Genomic DNA, 18,312 nt, shown 5'->3' with positions numbered 1-18,312 from the left:
CACCAATATTAGAGTATCTGACTCTTCTCTAATCAATCACTACTAAGCAGAGTGAATTTCTAAACCATGCTATGTGTCCAGCAAGATGAAAGTGATGCCAAACGCCTCTTTTCCATTAGACTTTGCCAATATAGCACATCCAAACTGGCAGATGTCTGGCCATGGGATGAGCACAGGAAGCAGCAATGGCTCACATCCCGACCCAAAAATAACCACAACAAAGATGCTCAAGCTACACCCCAAGGCGGAAATTTTGTTTGCCTGAACTCCAAATATACAGTAATTTTTAGCAAGGATCTGTGTCACTGGAATCCTCCTAGCTGAGGCAAAACAAGTTACACCAATTAAACTTACTATCAACGACAAGTTTACCCAAGACATGAAAAACATCAAAATGCACACTGACCTCCAAGCTGTATTCTTCCACGGTCCTCCTAAGTGGGTCCACAATCTGCCAGCAAATAAGGATGCACAAGTCGATTAGCAGCATTCCACCCACGATTATCAACAACTTCTGGTCCTTTATGATCTGGAGGGGGAAAACAAGATGAGATGCTTGCATTAGCCCAATAGCCCACACCTGCTATTGTTATGTAATAGTGTGTCTGTAGAGGCATTCCAAACACCATTTCATAGTGGCCACTGTAATTATGTGAACCAAGTGATTCTCATCCCATCTCTGGACTGAGAACCCTGCTGGTTTCACTCTAACCATCTAATTAGCGACTGATTACAATACATTAAGCTGCAATTACCACCTACTAGGATAGGAAACCATCCAAACTGCGAGTCCAAAATACCAAACCAAGACACCCTTTTTTTTTTACTGGGGTACATGTAGTATATTTGGCAGACTAGCCTAGGACTGTGGTCATTCACTTCTGTCAACCAGTAAGGTAGAAAAATGTTATATAAGTTCAGTCTGTTTAACATTAACCAAGATAGCATTACCTTGGGTCCAAAAAAAAACAAAAAACAAAAAAAACAGGAGCCAATGCTGTTGACCACTAAAACTCCTCTTTTGTACTATGAACTTTATAGGGATGAAAGCCATGACCTGTTTGTGATCTTTACTTATAATAGCATTTGACTGACTGGAACTGCAGATCAAAGGAAAGGTCATGGAACACAGGCTGGGCTGTGTTTGGAGAGTATCAAATAGCCCAGATGCAGCCCAGCGGTCTCGCACAGGTCTCCATCCACCGGTGGGCTCAGGATGAGATGAATGAGGGGATTGTTATTTGATCTGCTGTTGTTTGATGGTCCTGGGACTAAACAAATGCTAGTAAGATGAGGAAAAGTTCTTACAGAAATATTATGATGCTTTATGTGGGACAGGCAGTGCAGATTAAATGGCTACTTTAAAATCCCAAGATGGATAAGAATTTAAAAAAAACTCTATATTAAAATAAATTCTGGTAAAATTCTGGTATTCTAAGTTGTAAATAGTGCAACAAACAAATATAAATGTATGATATTTTTGGGAAAAGTACAAAAAAAGCTCCACACCACCATCTGCTCAACTGTGATTTTACTCTGCCAAGTGAGTTGTTAGACAAACTATGTAATGACTCTCAATTACCTGAAGTGTTATCTACTATTTTCATTCCCCCACTAATATTTTGTGCTTGTGTTTCTGCTGATGAATTTGATTGATTTCAGGCAATATACAGTAAACATTAATGAATATACTGAGAACAAAAATTTAAAAAGAAATATCTTGGTGTGGACAGCATGTAGTGGAATGCTTAGCAATGTTGCGTCACAGTTAGAAGGTCCCCAGTTTGAATCCCTGTCGTTTGCAGCCTTTTTTGGTGGAGTTTGCATGTTCTCCCCATGTTTCTGTGGTTTTCCTCTGGGTACTCCAGTTTCCTTCCACAGTCCAAAGACGTGAATGATAGGTTAACTGGTGAATTTAAATAGCTCAAAGGATCTGAACATGAGTATCGGTTGTGTGAACATGAGAAACGTTTGTGTGTCGCTCTCTGTTGGCCAGATTAGACAGGTCGCCAGATACTGGCGATACTCGCCTCTCAGCCAGTGACAGCTGAGATAGGCCTCCCGTGAGCCTAAACAAGATGAGTATTTACAGATACTGAATGGATGGATATCTTGCTGTTCCCCATACAGTAACTAAGAAACTCCTTCTGCTGACAATGTGATGTGATTCAAAGCTCCAACAAACCAGTAGACCCTGATGATCTGTGAAATAATGGTTTCCAAGGTCAAGCGCAAACTTACACCTTTAAATAAATATGTAAATATTATCATGTAAAAGTGATTTGGTTTTAAAATGAGCAAAGCCTGGGACAAGCTGGCTCTGCCAGCACTGTAGCAACAGTGAACTACAGTACCACTGATCTATCAAGAACCAGGAAGCAGTGTGACACGTCCTTAAATGGTCTGAATCTGTAACATAGTCATTATGTATGTGCATGTGTCTGTGCGAATGCTTGAAAAAGAAATGTGCCAGTGGATATTGTATTGTTATTTGGTATTCCCTGTATGTGTGTGCATTTATCCAGCAATTTGTCACTAAGGAATACTTGGGAAATTACCAAGTTAGGCCGACTAACATGTAAAAGCTACAGTACAGGGGCCTTGGGGTGAAGGGCTGTATGGGCTGCTTATTGGAAGTGTGTATGATTATCTTTGTCTATGGTGTGTATTTTTGTGTATTCAGAGAAAGGACATTGATTGACAGCCCCTCTTGCCACCCTGGCACCAAGCTGTTTAAGAAGTGAAGGAGTGCTGGCTGCAGCCTGCCAAGTGGAATTCTTATCGAACACACCCCTGGTTTACAATCTGTGCTCTCCTAGTGCACTGGAAAATAGATGAAGGGAAGTCTGGGGGAAGGAGTGAGGGATGCACTTCCAGCCCAACTGTTTGAAGAAAATATGGCCAACACTTGTGCTTGTTCCTCCCCTGACAGCAGTTGGCAGAGAATTCAGGAAAGCAACAGCAACTATCACTCTACTGAAGCCAAAGCACCTGCACTCAATCAGTGTGGAGGAAGTGTGATGTGTGTGTCCTGCACACTAACCCAGGTCCTGAACCTGAACAATGAGGTTTAACAGCTGAAATATACAGTAGGGTAAAAACTTTTTCTGGAAAAAAATGTTTTGTCAACATTCGTGTCGGTGGTAAAGGAGGTTGAACTGAGTAGAGATAATTAGCTGTTAGGGGTCAAAACAACAGCACTGAGCTCAGAGAAGGAACACTACTTTATTTGTGATTACAATGAATAAGAAATATGAAAGTCCAGATTATGTGGAATTAATTTTGGGAAAAACTGAGCACCAAGGTGGTAGCGATCTTGTGTTGAGTTGACCATGACATTGCAGTTGAAATTAAAGCATGTACAGTGGAGCTTGACCATCATTTTTTAACCTGTGATCTGGAAACCCTTATTCTTCACCTAATATTTGCACTGCTGTTTTTCACAACTTTTCCCATTTCTTTTCATTGTCCAACCTACTTTCTTACCTACCATTTGTGCCACATGGTTTTCCTTGTCCCTGTTTCTGCCTTGCTTTGCCTAACCCCCTTCACACCCTCCCTTCTGCATCTACTTTTCTATGTCCCTCCAAACCTCAGACTCTTTGATGCCTTTCTCTCTCTCTCTCTCTCTCTCTCTCTCTCTCTGTGTGTGTGTGTCTCTCTGGCAAGCCACCCACACTTCCTCCAAAATGCAAGAGGGTGAGAGAGTGAAAGAGACAAAGGGAGGGGGGCAAGATCTATAAATACAAAAAGGCTGAGCGCAGTGAACTCAGCGCCACTTTATATAACTAGGCCAGAGAAGCAGATAGTGTTAGATGTTTAAAAAGCCATTTGTGTTTCTGATTTCTTTGCACAAGAGAAGATTCTAAAAGCAGGTGCCAGGGGCTGCCAGTCTCTCAGAGTGTTTGTTCAGAAGCACCCCAACACACTTGGGCTTTCAAAAGGCATATGAAGTGGCATGAATAAGACTATTGGGTCTACATGTCTCAATGGAAATACTTTGGGTTATATGAGCTGGTACTTATTCTATATAAAAGATGCACATGAAATGATAAGAAATAAAATGTTCAGAATTTAACCATGAAGAATTCATTCACCAGGACAGCTGTCTCCAATTTGTTAAAACAATACAGTAAATGAGTAAGCACATTTCTCAAGGACACACACAAAGCAGCAGTTTTTGTAACATGTCGTAAATTGAACAGTACAGTGTAGGGAATTTCTGCCTTAAAATTCTGGAACGAACATTTTAATCACTCTGAATTCGCCTTACACACACACACACACACCTCATATCTATCTATCTATCTATATATAAACTATCTATATTCACCTTTTTCTTCATTTTCACATTTTTGAAGATGGCATGCACCCTCCAGGTCTTGGCAAACATAGCACCAAAAGCCGTTGTGTATCCAACAGTGAGAATCCATGTCCGAACCTATGGGAACAAAAAGAACCCACATCAATGTGCCATGTCTTAAACTGTTGATTAACGCTTGAAAACATCTGATCTGTCAGGCATTTGCATTTATCCCAAAGAGTTTTTTTCAAAATAGCATTGTGAAATATTCTAAAAATAAGAAGCTGTCAGATTTATTTTTCTCTCCAAGTGTTGAGCTCTATGTTCTGAACCATGGAAGCTGTCACACTCCTGAAAAAATTTCATTTTAATGAGAAAGAAAATGTAGGCCTCTTACTGCTTTGGCACAAAGGGCTGCAGCCATGTTTTAAAGTTTAAGAATTGAAAAATAGTCATGAAATCCTAATTCACACTAGCTACTGAGCGTCCTTTGCTGAATGCTTGTGTACTTCTGTATACTATGTGTTCACTGCATGTGTTACAGTATGCACTTGTTTTAATGTTTCACATGTTGTACATGTTTTGCAAATGTCCACACATTTGTCCTTTGTCACAAATTGTTGTTGATCAACCCCTGTAGTATGAACAGAAGAACCCAGTTTTGGTTTAGCAGAGAGCTTCAATCAGGTGGTGGCTGCTCGAGTTCTGTCGTACCTAACATTTCTTTTGTGTGCACGTGTGTGTTTCTGTGTCTAGGAGAGTGGTATCTCAGTGGAAACCAGTTACTGTATCACTGTAATCAAAACTCTTTAATTAATCCAGTCACACAGTAATGCTACCTGGGGGGAAACACTTAATGTGCTCCGTGCTAAATAGAGACCAGGAGAGAGAGATTCCCTCAGTTTACATTTAGAGCTCATGTAATTATTGTTTCAACAGCATTTTCTACATCTGAGCTTATTTTACATGTTAAATATAACTATTAAAAAAATGCAAAAAGTCTAGAGTTAATTTAGTGTCTGTTCACATGCAAACAAAATACACTGGTTATAGTGACTGCAAATGTCAGTCCAAAATCATTATTTAAAATAAAGAAAGTCATTTAAAAATAAATACAACATACAACACAGGGTATGACCCAAAACGCAGATAAATTTGACAATTCCCTTAAAGCTTTACACTGAACAATTAAAGTTAAGGCAGCTAAATGTGAATGTATATGTCAATTGTCAATTACATTTTTCAAAAATATTCAAATGTGTGGGGTCTTCAACAGTCAGCAGTAGCCAATTAATCAACAACTACTATGAGAGTGAACTCATAATTTAAATAATTTCTTCAGCTAAATACTGTATATTCTCAAGTTCCAGCTTCTCTGATTTGGTACCACTTTTGAACCTATGTGATAGTAATTAAAAGTAATTATTGGGTTTTTGACTGTTGGTTAGTCAAAATATTAAGGAAAATGTGACAAAAAACTTTACAAAATGTACTTGAGAAAACTGCTGGCAGAAAAACTGCTAAAAATATGCATCTGACCCCAACTTATATTTATTAAATTGAATGTAGAGGGAACTCACAGTGCAGAGGGTCTCAAACTCTTTGTCAGAGACAAAACCTCCATCCAGCCCAAACAGGAAGATGGAGGCATAGGAGAGCATGCCTCCTAAGATGATCAGGTTATTCATGTAAGGACTGGACATCTTGATCAGTCTGACAGAAAATAGAAGAATCTTTTCAGTCCAAAAAACACAAGTATGATGTCCTTGTATACAGATTGAAATGTGAATTAATAACATAGATGGTTACAGGTTAATGATCATTCCCATGCTTTTATTTTAGTAATGCTCATACTATTATTCCTCCTGTCCTCCTCTTTTTTTCTCGCTTAACACTAAGATCATTAATTATCTATTTATGTATTTCATCTTAAACAGTTAACCTTCTTCTAACACCTCATTCCATCTTCCAACTGTGCTATCAGAGCATTGCTTCACCGATACTGGATACTGACCTGTGGTTGCGGTTCTTGATGTTAAAGAACAAGAAGGCACCAGCCATGAACATGCCCAGTATGGTGATGGTGGATAGGATGCTGTAGAGGGGCACATTGATGTGCCGGCGCTGCAGACGTACAAATGTGCGATCCTTTGGAGGCTCCACACCTAAGGAGAAAGGAAAGTGCGATCCCAAAAGACATTTTGTTTAAGACATTCAAAATCTGTAAGACGAAAGCATAAAATGACAACAAATGCTTTTTATATGACATATCCAATCTGACAGTTGTATTGTGGACTTTCACCTCTGAGCTTATCCTCTTCACTTTGACAACCTGAGACCTGTCTCCTTCAAATCTTTTTCTTTTCAACTACTAGTTATTTGAGACCCATTTCCTGGTCCTACATTTTGCCTAGTTGAATGCATGTATCTCTAGGCACCCACAGTCAAGTTATTGTGGTTAGACCCTGTGCTCTCTTATCTTTTCTCTCTTATTTTTCTTCCATCAGTGTGCAAATCGATCGCAATGGCATCATCTTACACATCTCCACTTACTGTGGTTAGGGATGTGGAAACAAGCATTTTAGATGGTACTGTCCTAGAATGCATGTGGGGCAAGTCCGAGAGTATAGAGAAGGGCTGGGAGGGAAGAGAAGAAGAGAATGGCCACGGGGATGGAACAAATTACAAAGTATGTCAACACAAGCAAACCCAGGAGGGGTGAAAAATGGACTGGTAAATAATTTAGCTCAGAGAGGACAGTTTGGAGTGGCAATGGAAAGTGGCCAGTCTCTACATGTGTGATGATAGGGTCTGAGTATGTATATACACTGGAGGAAGTCGCAGTTCAATATATATAGATACACACACACTGGCTACTGTATTAGGTACACCTGTACAATCTAAAGCAATCCAATACAGCAGCTAAGTTTTTTAATTTAAACTGTCAGAAAGGTGATATTTCCTCTCTCTGTTTATCATTGAGGAGGAAGTATTTAGTGGAATCGTACTGGAGTACATGATAGGAAGAAGTGGTTCTAATGTTTTGGCCACCTCATTCATTTGAGGTGGTCTTTTGGTTACCATGTTATGTGCTGACAGGTGGTTAACCCATAATGAAACATCAATGTTCATTAGTTGATTTTTATTAAAAAAACATATTATTTTGGTATTAATGTTGTGGTTGATAAGTTTATCTAGACTTCTTTATACCTTGAAACCTTATAGAGTTGTTGATGAGGTCCAGCACATCAGCAATTGCATTGTACTCCCCCACCTTCACTTCTTGGCCCTCTGTCAAAGAAACAAACACATTTTGGCAATCAAATGTTATATAAGCAATAAAATGCAATAAAAAAATGGCCAACTGGCAACTAGATGACAACCACCATTTTCCATCTGTGTTTTTTATTCTCTCAAAACAATTTTATTCTCCTGTGAAAAATAGTTTTAAATAAAACTAAGAAGCTACAGCCATGTGGCTCTGTGACACAAAGACATTACAGTCAAAACCACAAATGTCAATCTCATGGTGGCACTAAAGAAAAGGTCAGAAGTCACTGGTTAAAGTCATCTGGGAACCACTGATGTCTGCACCGAACCATCCAGTTGATGTTGAAACAGATGTTAAACAGAGTATGGATTGATATGCTGGACAAACTTTTTGGCTTGAAGTTTTGTGAAGTATTTCAAGAAACTGACTTATTTCAAAAGTGAAGTGCTAAAATAATGGATCACAGATACAAAGCACCTTGTTGGGTTTATAAAATGTAGCTCCAGGCATCCTTGTTTGGCGAAAATGTAGCAGATGCTACTTTAAGTGAACCATTAAACCACATTACAACAGTAATTGGACACAGTGAAGAATGGCCGAACTTTAAACTGCACCGTCTGGCACAGTGGTACAACCTTTCTGAGAGCTCTAAATTACAGGGACATTTCCAAAACCCATTAGAAATATCACAAAATATCCATAACATAGAATTTTAGGGCACTCAGTAAGATTATCTTTTAAGATTCTGTATTGTTAGCCTTCATATGCAGCTTAATGTGTCCGGGAAATGGTCTTCCTGTTTTATACAGTCTAATTTATCAATTTATTTTACCTCAAGGAAACCTAAAGGGCCACAAAGGAACCATATCACACCCTTTTTGAGAAACACAATCCCAGAACAATCAAGAGCAGACAACCTATAGACACCATTAGAAGAATTTTCAAATCATGTAGAAATAAACAATAAAGAAAAGCAAGTTTGTTATTAATATTGCAATATACAGGGACTTTAGCATCTTCCAAATACAGTCAGGGGATCGTATACTACTATATAATGTCAGCCTGTAAACACCACTGTCTCTGTGGAGCTCTGCTCAAACACAGCAATTTCAGAATTTAGTGTTTTCTCTTTTAGAAACAAAGATGAGTCCCTCTGGTGTAATATTGGGGGAATCATGACCTTGTCAGACAAACCTGGGCCTTCACTCTCCTTCACTCATAAAGATTACTCACTTAAGGGTCTACACAAGGGAGGGGAGAAGCAGGAGCAGGAGATGGCAAGGGAAGACATTTTTTCCAATTCTTTTTTAAAGCACTACAAACAACCTGCAATTTCTTCTGATGTGCACACACATCTCTCTCTGCTTCTCCCCATTATCACTGCTATAGGCCTATTGAACTGCTCGGGAGCACTGTCCTTGACTAGGAAAATGACAGACAACATCAGCTGCATCACAGGGCACTGCGTTCCTCTCACCTCTCCGCTCGGTGAATCACTTGATCATTTGAGCAATCATTTGATCTCAATTCTGGTGTCAAAGCTCCAAATGCAAATGTTGCAAGTGATAGAAAGATGTGATGCCATTTCCTTACAGTAAATGTTATGTGAATACACAAGCAGGATTCCTCAAAATGTAGTGAATGAGGATCAATGACTGTGTTTCCCTTGGCCACGTCTGTCGTTGCTTAAGCAATCCTCCTTTGAGATTAATCTCAGCAGACTATTCTCACAAGGAATATTGGGTGGAAAAACCCAACCTGTTCCTCAGTCCATGCAATGATATCTCCTGCCTTTTTGTTTGATAAATCAACTCAAAGTACAAGGATAATTGTTTTTAATTGAGATACCATATATATTTTATTCTGCCAATTGTAAAATACATAGAAACTTTGCATTTATTTTATTGACAAACAAAAATGTGAAGAAAAAGTGTTACTCATCAAAACATGGCATTATACCTAAGATCTTACAAATTTCTTTGAAAAAAACGTCATTGCTAATAAAACATTTATATATTTTTTATTTTAAATCTGGGTTGTTTACATAAGTTTACTTGCTAACAGTTTTCTTCCTTACACATACAGTGTCTGTAGATCGGTGGAATCAGTGTGAAGCCACTGGCACAAATGTGTATTGCAACACGGTGCTTGTTATAAAAAAACATTCCTCCATTGCACTATACATGTGCAGTGTTGGGGAACTATTTTAAGTGGGAGTTAATAAAATAAAATTACTTGTTTTAATCAATACAATTCGACCCATCTTTTTAGGTTGCTTCAAGTGATCTGTAGAATTATGTCAGGCAAAAAAATGGTGCTTCTTTAAAAACCATTGCTGGTAGACTTGTGAGCTATGTAAGGTGAAATGACTGTGAGGAGACTATTGCCTGGAGGTAAACTGACAACAGTGTGGCTGTTGCTAGTTCAAATTCCTGCAGAAGATGTTAGAGCAGCAGGAAATTAATTCTTGTAGCCATCATATATCTCTAAAGATCTAAAACTACTTAACCTTTAAACCACACATATCACATCATAACTTCACTGATACATTATTAAACCTGTCTTCTCTTTTCAGAATGACAAAGGCCAAGTCTCCTAATCTACAGTACCATGCTTGGTAGTGTGGTGATTTCAAATCTGAACTCAGAGGGAATGTAACTGGTTGCATGCAATCCCTTATCCCCATGAGAGACAGTGGGAATATGAGCTATTGAGACACTTGACTAAGAAGACCGTTTGGCAGGGTAAAATGTAGGATGAGAAGCTAAGGACAGATGATAGGACATATTGAGGATCACTGCCTTTTGAAATATTCAAACTGGGGCTGTCCTTCCATTCCTCTCCACCCTTCCCAGCTCAGGCTCTTGGTGTGTCGAAAAGGGTGACACATTTAGATCCCTGAGAAGAGGAAGAAGTGATAAAGATTAAGAAGGGATAGGGGACTTGTGATACGGCCAGGAAAAGATCATGCCAGATAGCTGCAGCATTCACTGTAAGATGCACTAGGTTGAGGAAAGAGGGTGCTTGAGACTCTGGGAAAGGAGAAGGAGACTTATGGACAAGGGAAAGACAAAATTGGAAAGAGGCAGTTGTGTGTTTTATTATTTTTTTCTATTTATGCTTATACTGTATTCTTGGGGTTGCCACAGTAAAATGTGTGCTCTGCATGTTTATTTGGCACAAGTTTTTACAATGGACATCCTGTCTGATGCAAACCTCCACAATTTATGCCAGGCTTAGGACTGGCACCTAGATGTGCAGTGGCTTGAGCAAGATCGATTGGGATTGGACAGCCTGGGGGCTTTAGTGTGTTGTCCAGGGACACTCCAACTTATGGCCAGAGGCAGTGGGCCAACTGAGTCAACGCTGCCCAAATTGTGTGTTTATTAATAGAGCAAAGAGTTGTGTGATTCAAGCTAAAACATTTACGTACATTTTCTCAAACTCACCCTATAGTCATGTTTTTATGACAGTATCTAGTGCTCCCCCTGCTATTTGATTTGATTCTGAGGTGTATTTGGGTACAATTTGGATCAATAAAAAATTATAAATTTCTTCCTACTTTTTCTCATGTAGCTGTGTCCCTCTTTTACAGCACATGTCAATTTCAATCTGTAGTGTGATAATTCAGCACCAGTATTAAAAAAAATGCTTTATTTTTGTTATATAGCGCAGTTAAAGCATAAGCGAAAGGTACAGAGTGCAGCTTTTTTCAAATATTTTTATTACAGATGCCTCATAACATGTTTTACTGTACGGAGGTTGTGTTGCATCCTGTGATAGAGTCGCAGAACCAAGCTGGCATTAGTGTAGATATGTTCGTTTCAAAACTTTTTTGAGTGAGGTTTGCCCTTCAAGCCAGCCAGAAGAGGTCAATCCCTGTGCATCATACAAAAGATTACCTTGTGCACATCTCTCTCACTTTGACACAGCATCAGTATTTGATACCGTGGGTGGGTTCATGTCAAGTCTCCCACAACAGCTAGCTTGATCTTGTAGCTTTAATTATTATGCTGGGGAAAACAAATTTGCTTTCTCCCCAAGGGATGTTTAATTGACAATGTCGTTCTATTACAATTTCAGTGTATTTGTGCACATACTTTTTTATTTTTTCCTGGTAGTTAATAACTGAAACATGTGTATGATGCATGGTGTTAAATGCACACTGTTTAGAATTATTTTGTGCCTAGATTGTTGGTTTTTAAATTCTGTTCTTTTTACTACGCAATGACAAATTACCATCCAACTGCACAAACATACAAATACAATATATGAAGCACACACACATACGCAAAAGCACACACACTGCCCTCCATCTTTCTCATTCACTCAGACAGAAACCACACACACACACACACACACACACACACACACACACACACACACACACACACACGTTCGCACACTGATTCTGATGTGAGTAGCCAGAGGGATCGAGCTGCAGTGGGGAAGATAAGATGGTTAGCCAGAGAGGACAGAATAGCATCATGCAGTGTGCTACACAGTCTAGGGAGCCAACAGTAGAACCGGGAATCCCCTGCATCAAGATGCAACCTCCGGGTTATTCTGCCACTCAGCAAGTACAGCAGGCTCAAAAAACAACCTTAAGATGATGCTATGAAGACAGAGAGTACTGCAGCATATTTTCACATATAGTACAAAACTTTACCATCTATATATTGACATTACCATATCTGGCAGGAATAATTGCTTAAACTACTCAAATACAGATATCCGAAAATTGTAGAGACTTTCCCGGACTCAAAGTTAGAAAGAATTAAGTTTTTGTTCTTTTCTTTTTCTGACTGCTGAGGCGATCAAACACAGCAACACACAATAAACCTAGTCACAGGGAACTTTAGATTGTCCTAATGTGCCCCCATAAGGAATCAGACAGAACATACAGCTCCATAGAAAAAGCCTTGTAGATACTTACGTAAAATGAAGGAAAAGACAGACCAAAACTTGAACTTCATGTTTATACTTTCTGACAAACAACCCTTGCAGTCATGTGAATAATCCTCTCCAGAAAAACAAATAATGAGATAAATGTGCCTATAAAACGCCTGACTTTGAAAGTGTGAAATATTTTGGCCTCCCTTTCCTGTGAATACGTATGACTTTGCTGGCAGCTTTTTGTAAACCCTCTTGGTGAGGATCCATTATAGGTACCAATATATCAACCGTGGCAGACTTCTGATTTGAGCAAAACTCTGAGTGGTTTTCTAAAAGGATGCTTTAATCCTGTGAAATTTCTGAATCAATTGTTGTTTTATTGAGCACAGACAGAAGTAGTGAAATTCAACAAACTATGGCAATACTTCTTACCCCAAAAGGGGTCTGGTGGCTCACTGGTAGAGCATTGGGTTGGGATGCAGAATGCTGCGGGCTCAAATCCCACCCCATCATGTATGGCCCTGCCCAGGCACCAAGGGCAAACTTGGTGCCGAACCTAAGCTCATATATAAAAATGGGAGGGTTGCGGCAGAAAGGGCAAAGAACAAGTGCTATGGCAGGTATGACAGGTTGCTGTGGTAAATGAAATTTCAAATCAAAATAGTTATATATGGTGGGAAAGGTTAAGATCTGTAAACAACATAAACAAGAGTCCTAAGATGAGACACCTGAAGAAAAAATAGGTTTGTTGAAGAAGCAGTGTAGTAATAGTGTCACACATACCTTGAAACTGATTAAATTTTATTGTGCCCATCCTCTCTCCATTCCGAAACATGACTTGGCCCTGCAAGGAAGTAACAACAAAATTATGAATATCTTTAATATAACTCTGGAAACACTGATGGTTTAAATTTACATTTACATTTAGTCATTTAGTCATTTAGCCGACGCTTTTATCCAAAGCGGCATACAAGGCGAGCAAAAATCAAGTCAAGGAGAAAACATCAAAGTTTACTTGTTTTAGGTGTAAAATATTTGGTTCTTCTAAAGAAAATGCAGCATAAGCAGCAAAGTAAACCTGAGTAGAAAAAAACTGAAGCTTTCTCAACTAAATTTATGCTCAGAGATTTCCTGATTCTATAGCACTGGCAGGGAAAGGACAGAGTCAGTGCTCCTGCATACTGCATCTCATTTGATTAGAAGTGGCCAAAATTTATCTGTTTATGGGGGTAAACAAAATTATCATTTGCCCATTTCATTTGCTAATATCCCTGAAACAGCATCAGGTCAGAGAGGCCGCCTGATTTAACTGTGTTTGCTTACTTAGCATCAGAACAAATCTGTGCACAGGCAGCATTTAAAAAGTAATTCTTTAAGTGAGGCTCCTATTTGGCTACAGAGGAATCTGCGGTGGTGAAAGAGATTTAATTCTACATTTTGTTTCTAAATATTAATTTCTTTTTTAAAAGCAGTGTTTATTGATTTGACAACCCCCTATAATGACGGAGAAAACAACAACTACAACTAAGGGAAGTCTATGATCTAAATTTAACAGGAGAAAAATTAGGACGTTTGAAGCCAGAGATCATGTGGCAAACACCGACAAGGTGAACGAAGGCAATTCAACTTTGTGACAGTATTATGAGCTATATTCTGACCAATTTCAGCTTCTGTCACTTTATATTCTTCTATGTATTCTCATGCTTTCTCTCTCTTGTTCTATTTTCAACTTCATCTCTTTGTCTCTCTCTCTCCCTTTTCATCTTCCAAGACTGTTCAATTAATTCAGCCAACCATCTGCTTACAGAGCTCCTTAATTACACATTTAACTGGGTTTACATATTACTGGCTGGCTAACAAAACAGGTGAGAGCAAAGAGAGAGAGAGAGAGAGAGAGAGAGAGAGAGAGAGAGAGAGAGAGAGAGAGAGAGAGAGACAGAGACGTGTAGATAGAGGAATGGTCAGATAGAGAAAGCATTTGCATTGGCTGATTAAAAGACAGCTGAGGGGAAAATATGGGGAAGGAAGCCGGAGAGCCAATTTTGCCTCAAAAAGATGGCAAGCTTTGAAGTAGCAGAGCAGGGTCCCACCCCTGTGTTTGAAACCCAGTCTTTGTGTGACATCTTTGATATTGTGTATTGTGAGTGTGCATACATGCACGTGTGTGCAAGTAATGGGTGTTGCCACATTATGCTTATGTACAAGCATGTGTCCTTGATCACGTATGTGTGTGAGCTGCTCCTGCGACTCTCAACCCTCCAATGCTGGCCTTACCTTGGTGATGTACAATGGGTGCTCTGCGACCAATTTCACACTACATTGTCAATCTTACTTGCCCAAGCAAACAAGTTTTTCACCACAGAATGCTCTTTCCTACTGTATGATAAGTACCGTAATTATGCCTCCAATGTAAGTAGGGCAGTGTAGTGCTTCGCAGTTCAGCTCACTAGGTATTAAACTCAGATAACTGTGGTGTATAAACGGGGTCAGACTATGCAGGTTAAAAAAGGCAGCTTGACTTAAACCCATAAGGACTTCTAATGTATGTACAGTATGCAGGCGCAGAGAGTAGCTGCACCATCATGCTCTTGCCACGCATTAGCATTGCCACCATAATTGCCCTTTACATCAGCAGATGTGGAGCTATCACAAAGCTTACTGAAATGGTGTGCAGTTATTTTAACATTCCCCAATTTGTTCTCTCAAGTGTATACACGGTTTGTAGAATATACTAAGTATATCAAACATATGCAGAGACACTGACTCTGGCATTCTTAATTAGAAATAAATGTCTGCGCTACAAAGATTAAATTAACCTCTATTGACCAAAATTCAAGAAGCTAATGTAATTTTTTTTTCTGCAAGGAATTCAGTCTGGAGTGGCATGAAAAGCATCACAGGATATAAGACCAGCAGCCAGAGGCAGAGGGGAGTGTGGATAGAGCTAATGATTTTAACACCTTTTTCAATAGATTTGATGTGCCTCATATCCACCCCCAAGGAGCCTCGCCACAGGTGCCTCCGGCTCGCCCTTGCATGAGTCGAACACCAGTTCTATCTCTGCAGCAATGATCATCTCAGCAGAGCAGATGAGGAGAGAGCTATGCAGGCTTTGCCCCACAAGGGCTGAAGGTCCTGATGGAGTCAGCCCCAGGGTTCTGAAAGCCTGTGCTCCACAGCTATGTGGCATCCTTCAGCACATCTTCAACCTGAGCTTGAAGCTGGAGAGGGTGCCTGTGGGATGGAAAACATCATGCCTGGTGCCAGTTCTGAAAGTAGCCCGCCCCAGTGTCCCCATGGACTACAGACCTGTGGCTCTAACCTACCCAATCCAGTTTGCTTATCAGCGTCAGCTGGGGGTGGAGAACACTCTCATCCACCTGCTACAACGCATTTACATCCACCTGGACAAGCCTGGGGAGGTCTGTAAGTATTATGTTTTTAGACTTTTCCGGTGCACGCACCCTGACACCCCCATGGTGGCTTGGATTTTGTACTACCTCACTGACCAACCCCAGTACATCAATCTGCAGAACTGCTTGTCTGACTCTGTTACCTGCAGCAAAGGTCGTCCCCAAGGGACAGTTCTATCTCCCTTGAAGTGTAGGTATCACAGAGTATCGATCAGTGGTGGAGAGTTTTGTTAACTGGTATGAGCACAATCATCTCCATCTCAACATCAGCAAAGCAAAGGAACTGGTGGTGGACTTCAGGCCTGCCTGGGACTCCTATCAATCCTCTCTCTATAGGGGGAGAGGGGGTGGAAGTAGTTTCAGAGTAGAAATACCCCGGTGTCCACCTGGACAATAAACTTGACTGGTCAGTAAAAGCAGCATCAATATACAAGAAAACACAGAGCAGGCTGTATTTTCTAAGGAGACTAAGGTCCTTCAACATCTGCAGCACCATGCTGTGGATGTTTTATGAGTCCATGGTCGCAGCTCTATCTTCTATGCTGTGGTTTGCTGGGGCAGCAATATGAAGGTGGCAGACAGTAACAAACTGGACAAACTAATAAGGAGGATTGGTGCTTTTCTGGGGGAGAAGCTGGACCCTGTGCATGTTGTGGCTGAGAGGAGAATGTTGTCCGAACTCCTCTCAACCCTGGACAATCCCTCCCTCCCACTCCACTGCATGCTGGCTGCACAGAGAAGCATTTTCAGCCTGAGACTGATCACAGTCAAGTTCTCCACAGACGCCACAGGAGGTCCTTTCTCCCAGTGTCCATTAAACTTTTTAACTCATCCCCCTTCTGTAAAAAGGAGGGAACTAAATAGTCAAAATGGACCAATAGTATTGTTTTTATTTCCTTTATTATTTTCATTTTATTTATGTGTACTCCTCTATCTGTTTTTTTCTTACTAATTGATCAATAGTTTGTATTTGTACTTGTTTATTGTCTTGGTTTGGTCGAAGTTTTTTCCTTTCTTTTTTACTTTTCACATGGAAAGCAGCTGTAAGAAGGCAACAGAGTTTCCTATGGGATCAGTGAAGTTGTTTGAATCTTGAATCTTGAATGTTGAATACTCCTCCGCAGCTTAGGCAACATCACTGTAGTGTAATGTCCCAGAGAGGTGTCTCCTGTCAAGTATTCAAAGGATGTTCAGATCTGTTTCACAATGGTGGCTGATGGATAGATGTGTATTTTTGTAAATTAGACAGTGGAGGTGGTCATGTATCATCTTGTCTGTGAAAATGAAACTACTGTACACGAGTACTAGAGTCAAATGAGATGTCAGTCTGTGGGCTGCAGGTGTGACATGATGTGGGTACTCAGCGTCTCTGATGGCAACACAGCTGATGTGATTTCTAGTGTGCTGTGCACATATACAAATACAAATATAGAAAGATAATAACTGAGAAAAACACAAGCCTCCATTTCTTTCTCACCTCAGTGTATCTATTTGCATTGACTGTCAAGCTTCAGTTACTAAGACTTGTACCGACAAAATGAACTGTGACCACGAATAAAAACTCTAAAGAAACAGAAAGCCATCACTTGTCATCCTCCAATAACAACCTGCTGTGTCTCTTCCTACCTCTTTAGAATTCCATTGTACATCAGCCTTTGGTTGTAGCAGCTACCAGCACTCTGGGAACTCTCCCCCCGCTAATGTCAGCCTTCTTCTCTGTGGCCCTGACTGCAGCCAAATCAATACTGTGGAACCCTTGATGATCACTCTCCCACTGCTGCTGCTGTCACTGCTGTTGCTGTGTTCACTACTGGTTCAGCAGTTACACTGAGACCAGCTCAGAATGGACACTCTATGGTCCCATGAGATGCTTGTGTGTACCCAGCAAGACACAAAGCATAAAATTGTGACACTGGGAAAAAACATGAGGTTCATGTCAGGTTAGATTTGTGTGATCAAGTACTTTTATACCAAAAGTAAAAAGCCAGAATATATTGTTTCACCGGTGCTTGTATTTGAATGATTATATAGGAGAATCTGTAGAACTTATTTAACAAGCAAATCCAGTGAGATTTTGAGTCTGTTTTAATGTCTGAATTGAAAAATAGCATAAAAGATGTCTCTCTTTTTATCTCTTTATCTTTTGTTTTTTTATTGTCCTAAAGAAACTTAAACCATCAATTACACATATATTGATTCTCTAAGCCAGCGATCCAATAAATACATAAAAGTGTGCCATGATGTAATTTCAGTTTGGTTAAATTCAGGGCCCTGCGATCAACATAAAATCATGTTATGTGCACACAGTCAATTAGATTTGCTATTAACTAATTCATGCAACCAAATGGTTTTCATCTCTCTGACCATTTTTTTAAAACTTGGAATAGTTACATAACTGCAACTTCTTTTCAACAGGATAGTGTACCTTA

The 18,312-nt window shown here is 39.9% G+C and overlaps 1 protein-coding gene across 1 annotated transcript in view; it reads right to left on the bottom strand.

Moving 5' to 3' along the window:
- Positions 1-18,312, bottom strand: part of gabbr2 (gamma-aminobutyric acid (GABA) B receptor, 2) — a 167,597-nt gene that overhangs the window by 48,231 nt on the left and 101,054 nt on the right. The window contains exons 8-13 of the mRNA XM_067503008.1: positions 13,254-13,314; positions 7,514-7,594; positions 6,318-6,468; positions 5,884-6,016; positions 4,334-4,441; positions 407-529 (exon numbers count right to left, since the gene is read on the bottom strand). Of these exons, the coding sequence (XP_067359109.1) occupies positions 407-529; positions 4,334-4,441; positions 5,884-6,016; positions 6,318-6,468; positions 7,514-7,594; positions 13,254-13,314 (657 nt within the window). The remainder of the gene's footprint in view (positions 1-406; positions 530-4,333; positions 4,442-5,883; positions 6,017-6,317; positions 6,469-7,513; positions 7,595-13,253; positions 13,315-18,312) is intronic.

The sequence above is a fragment of the Channa argus genome, chromosome 1, assembly GCF_033026475.1.
Source record: "Channa argus isolate prfri chromosome 1, Channa argus male v1.0, whole genome shotgun sequence".
In the NCBI taxonomy this organism is placed as follows: Eukaryota; Metazoa; Chordata; class Actinopteri; order Anabantiformes; family Channidae; genus Channa; species Channa argus.
This window is presented reverse-complemented; position numbering and strand designations above follow the sequence as displayed.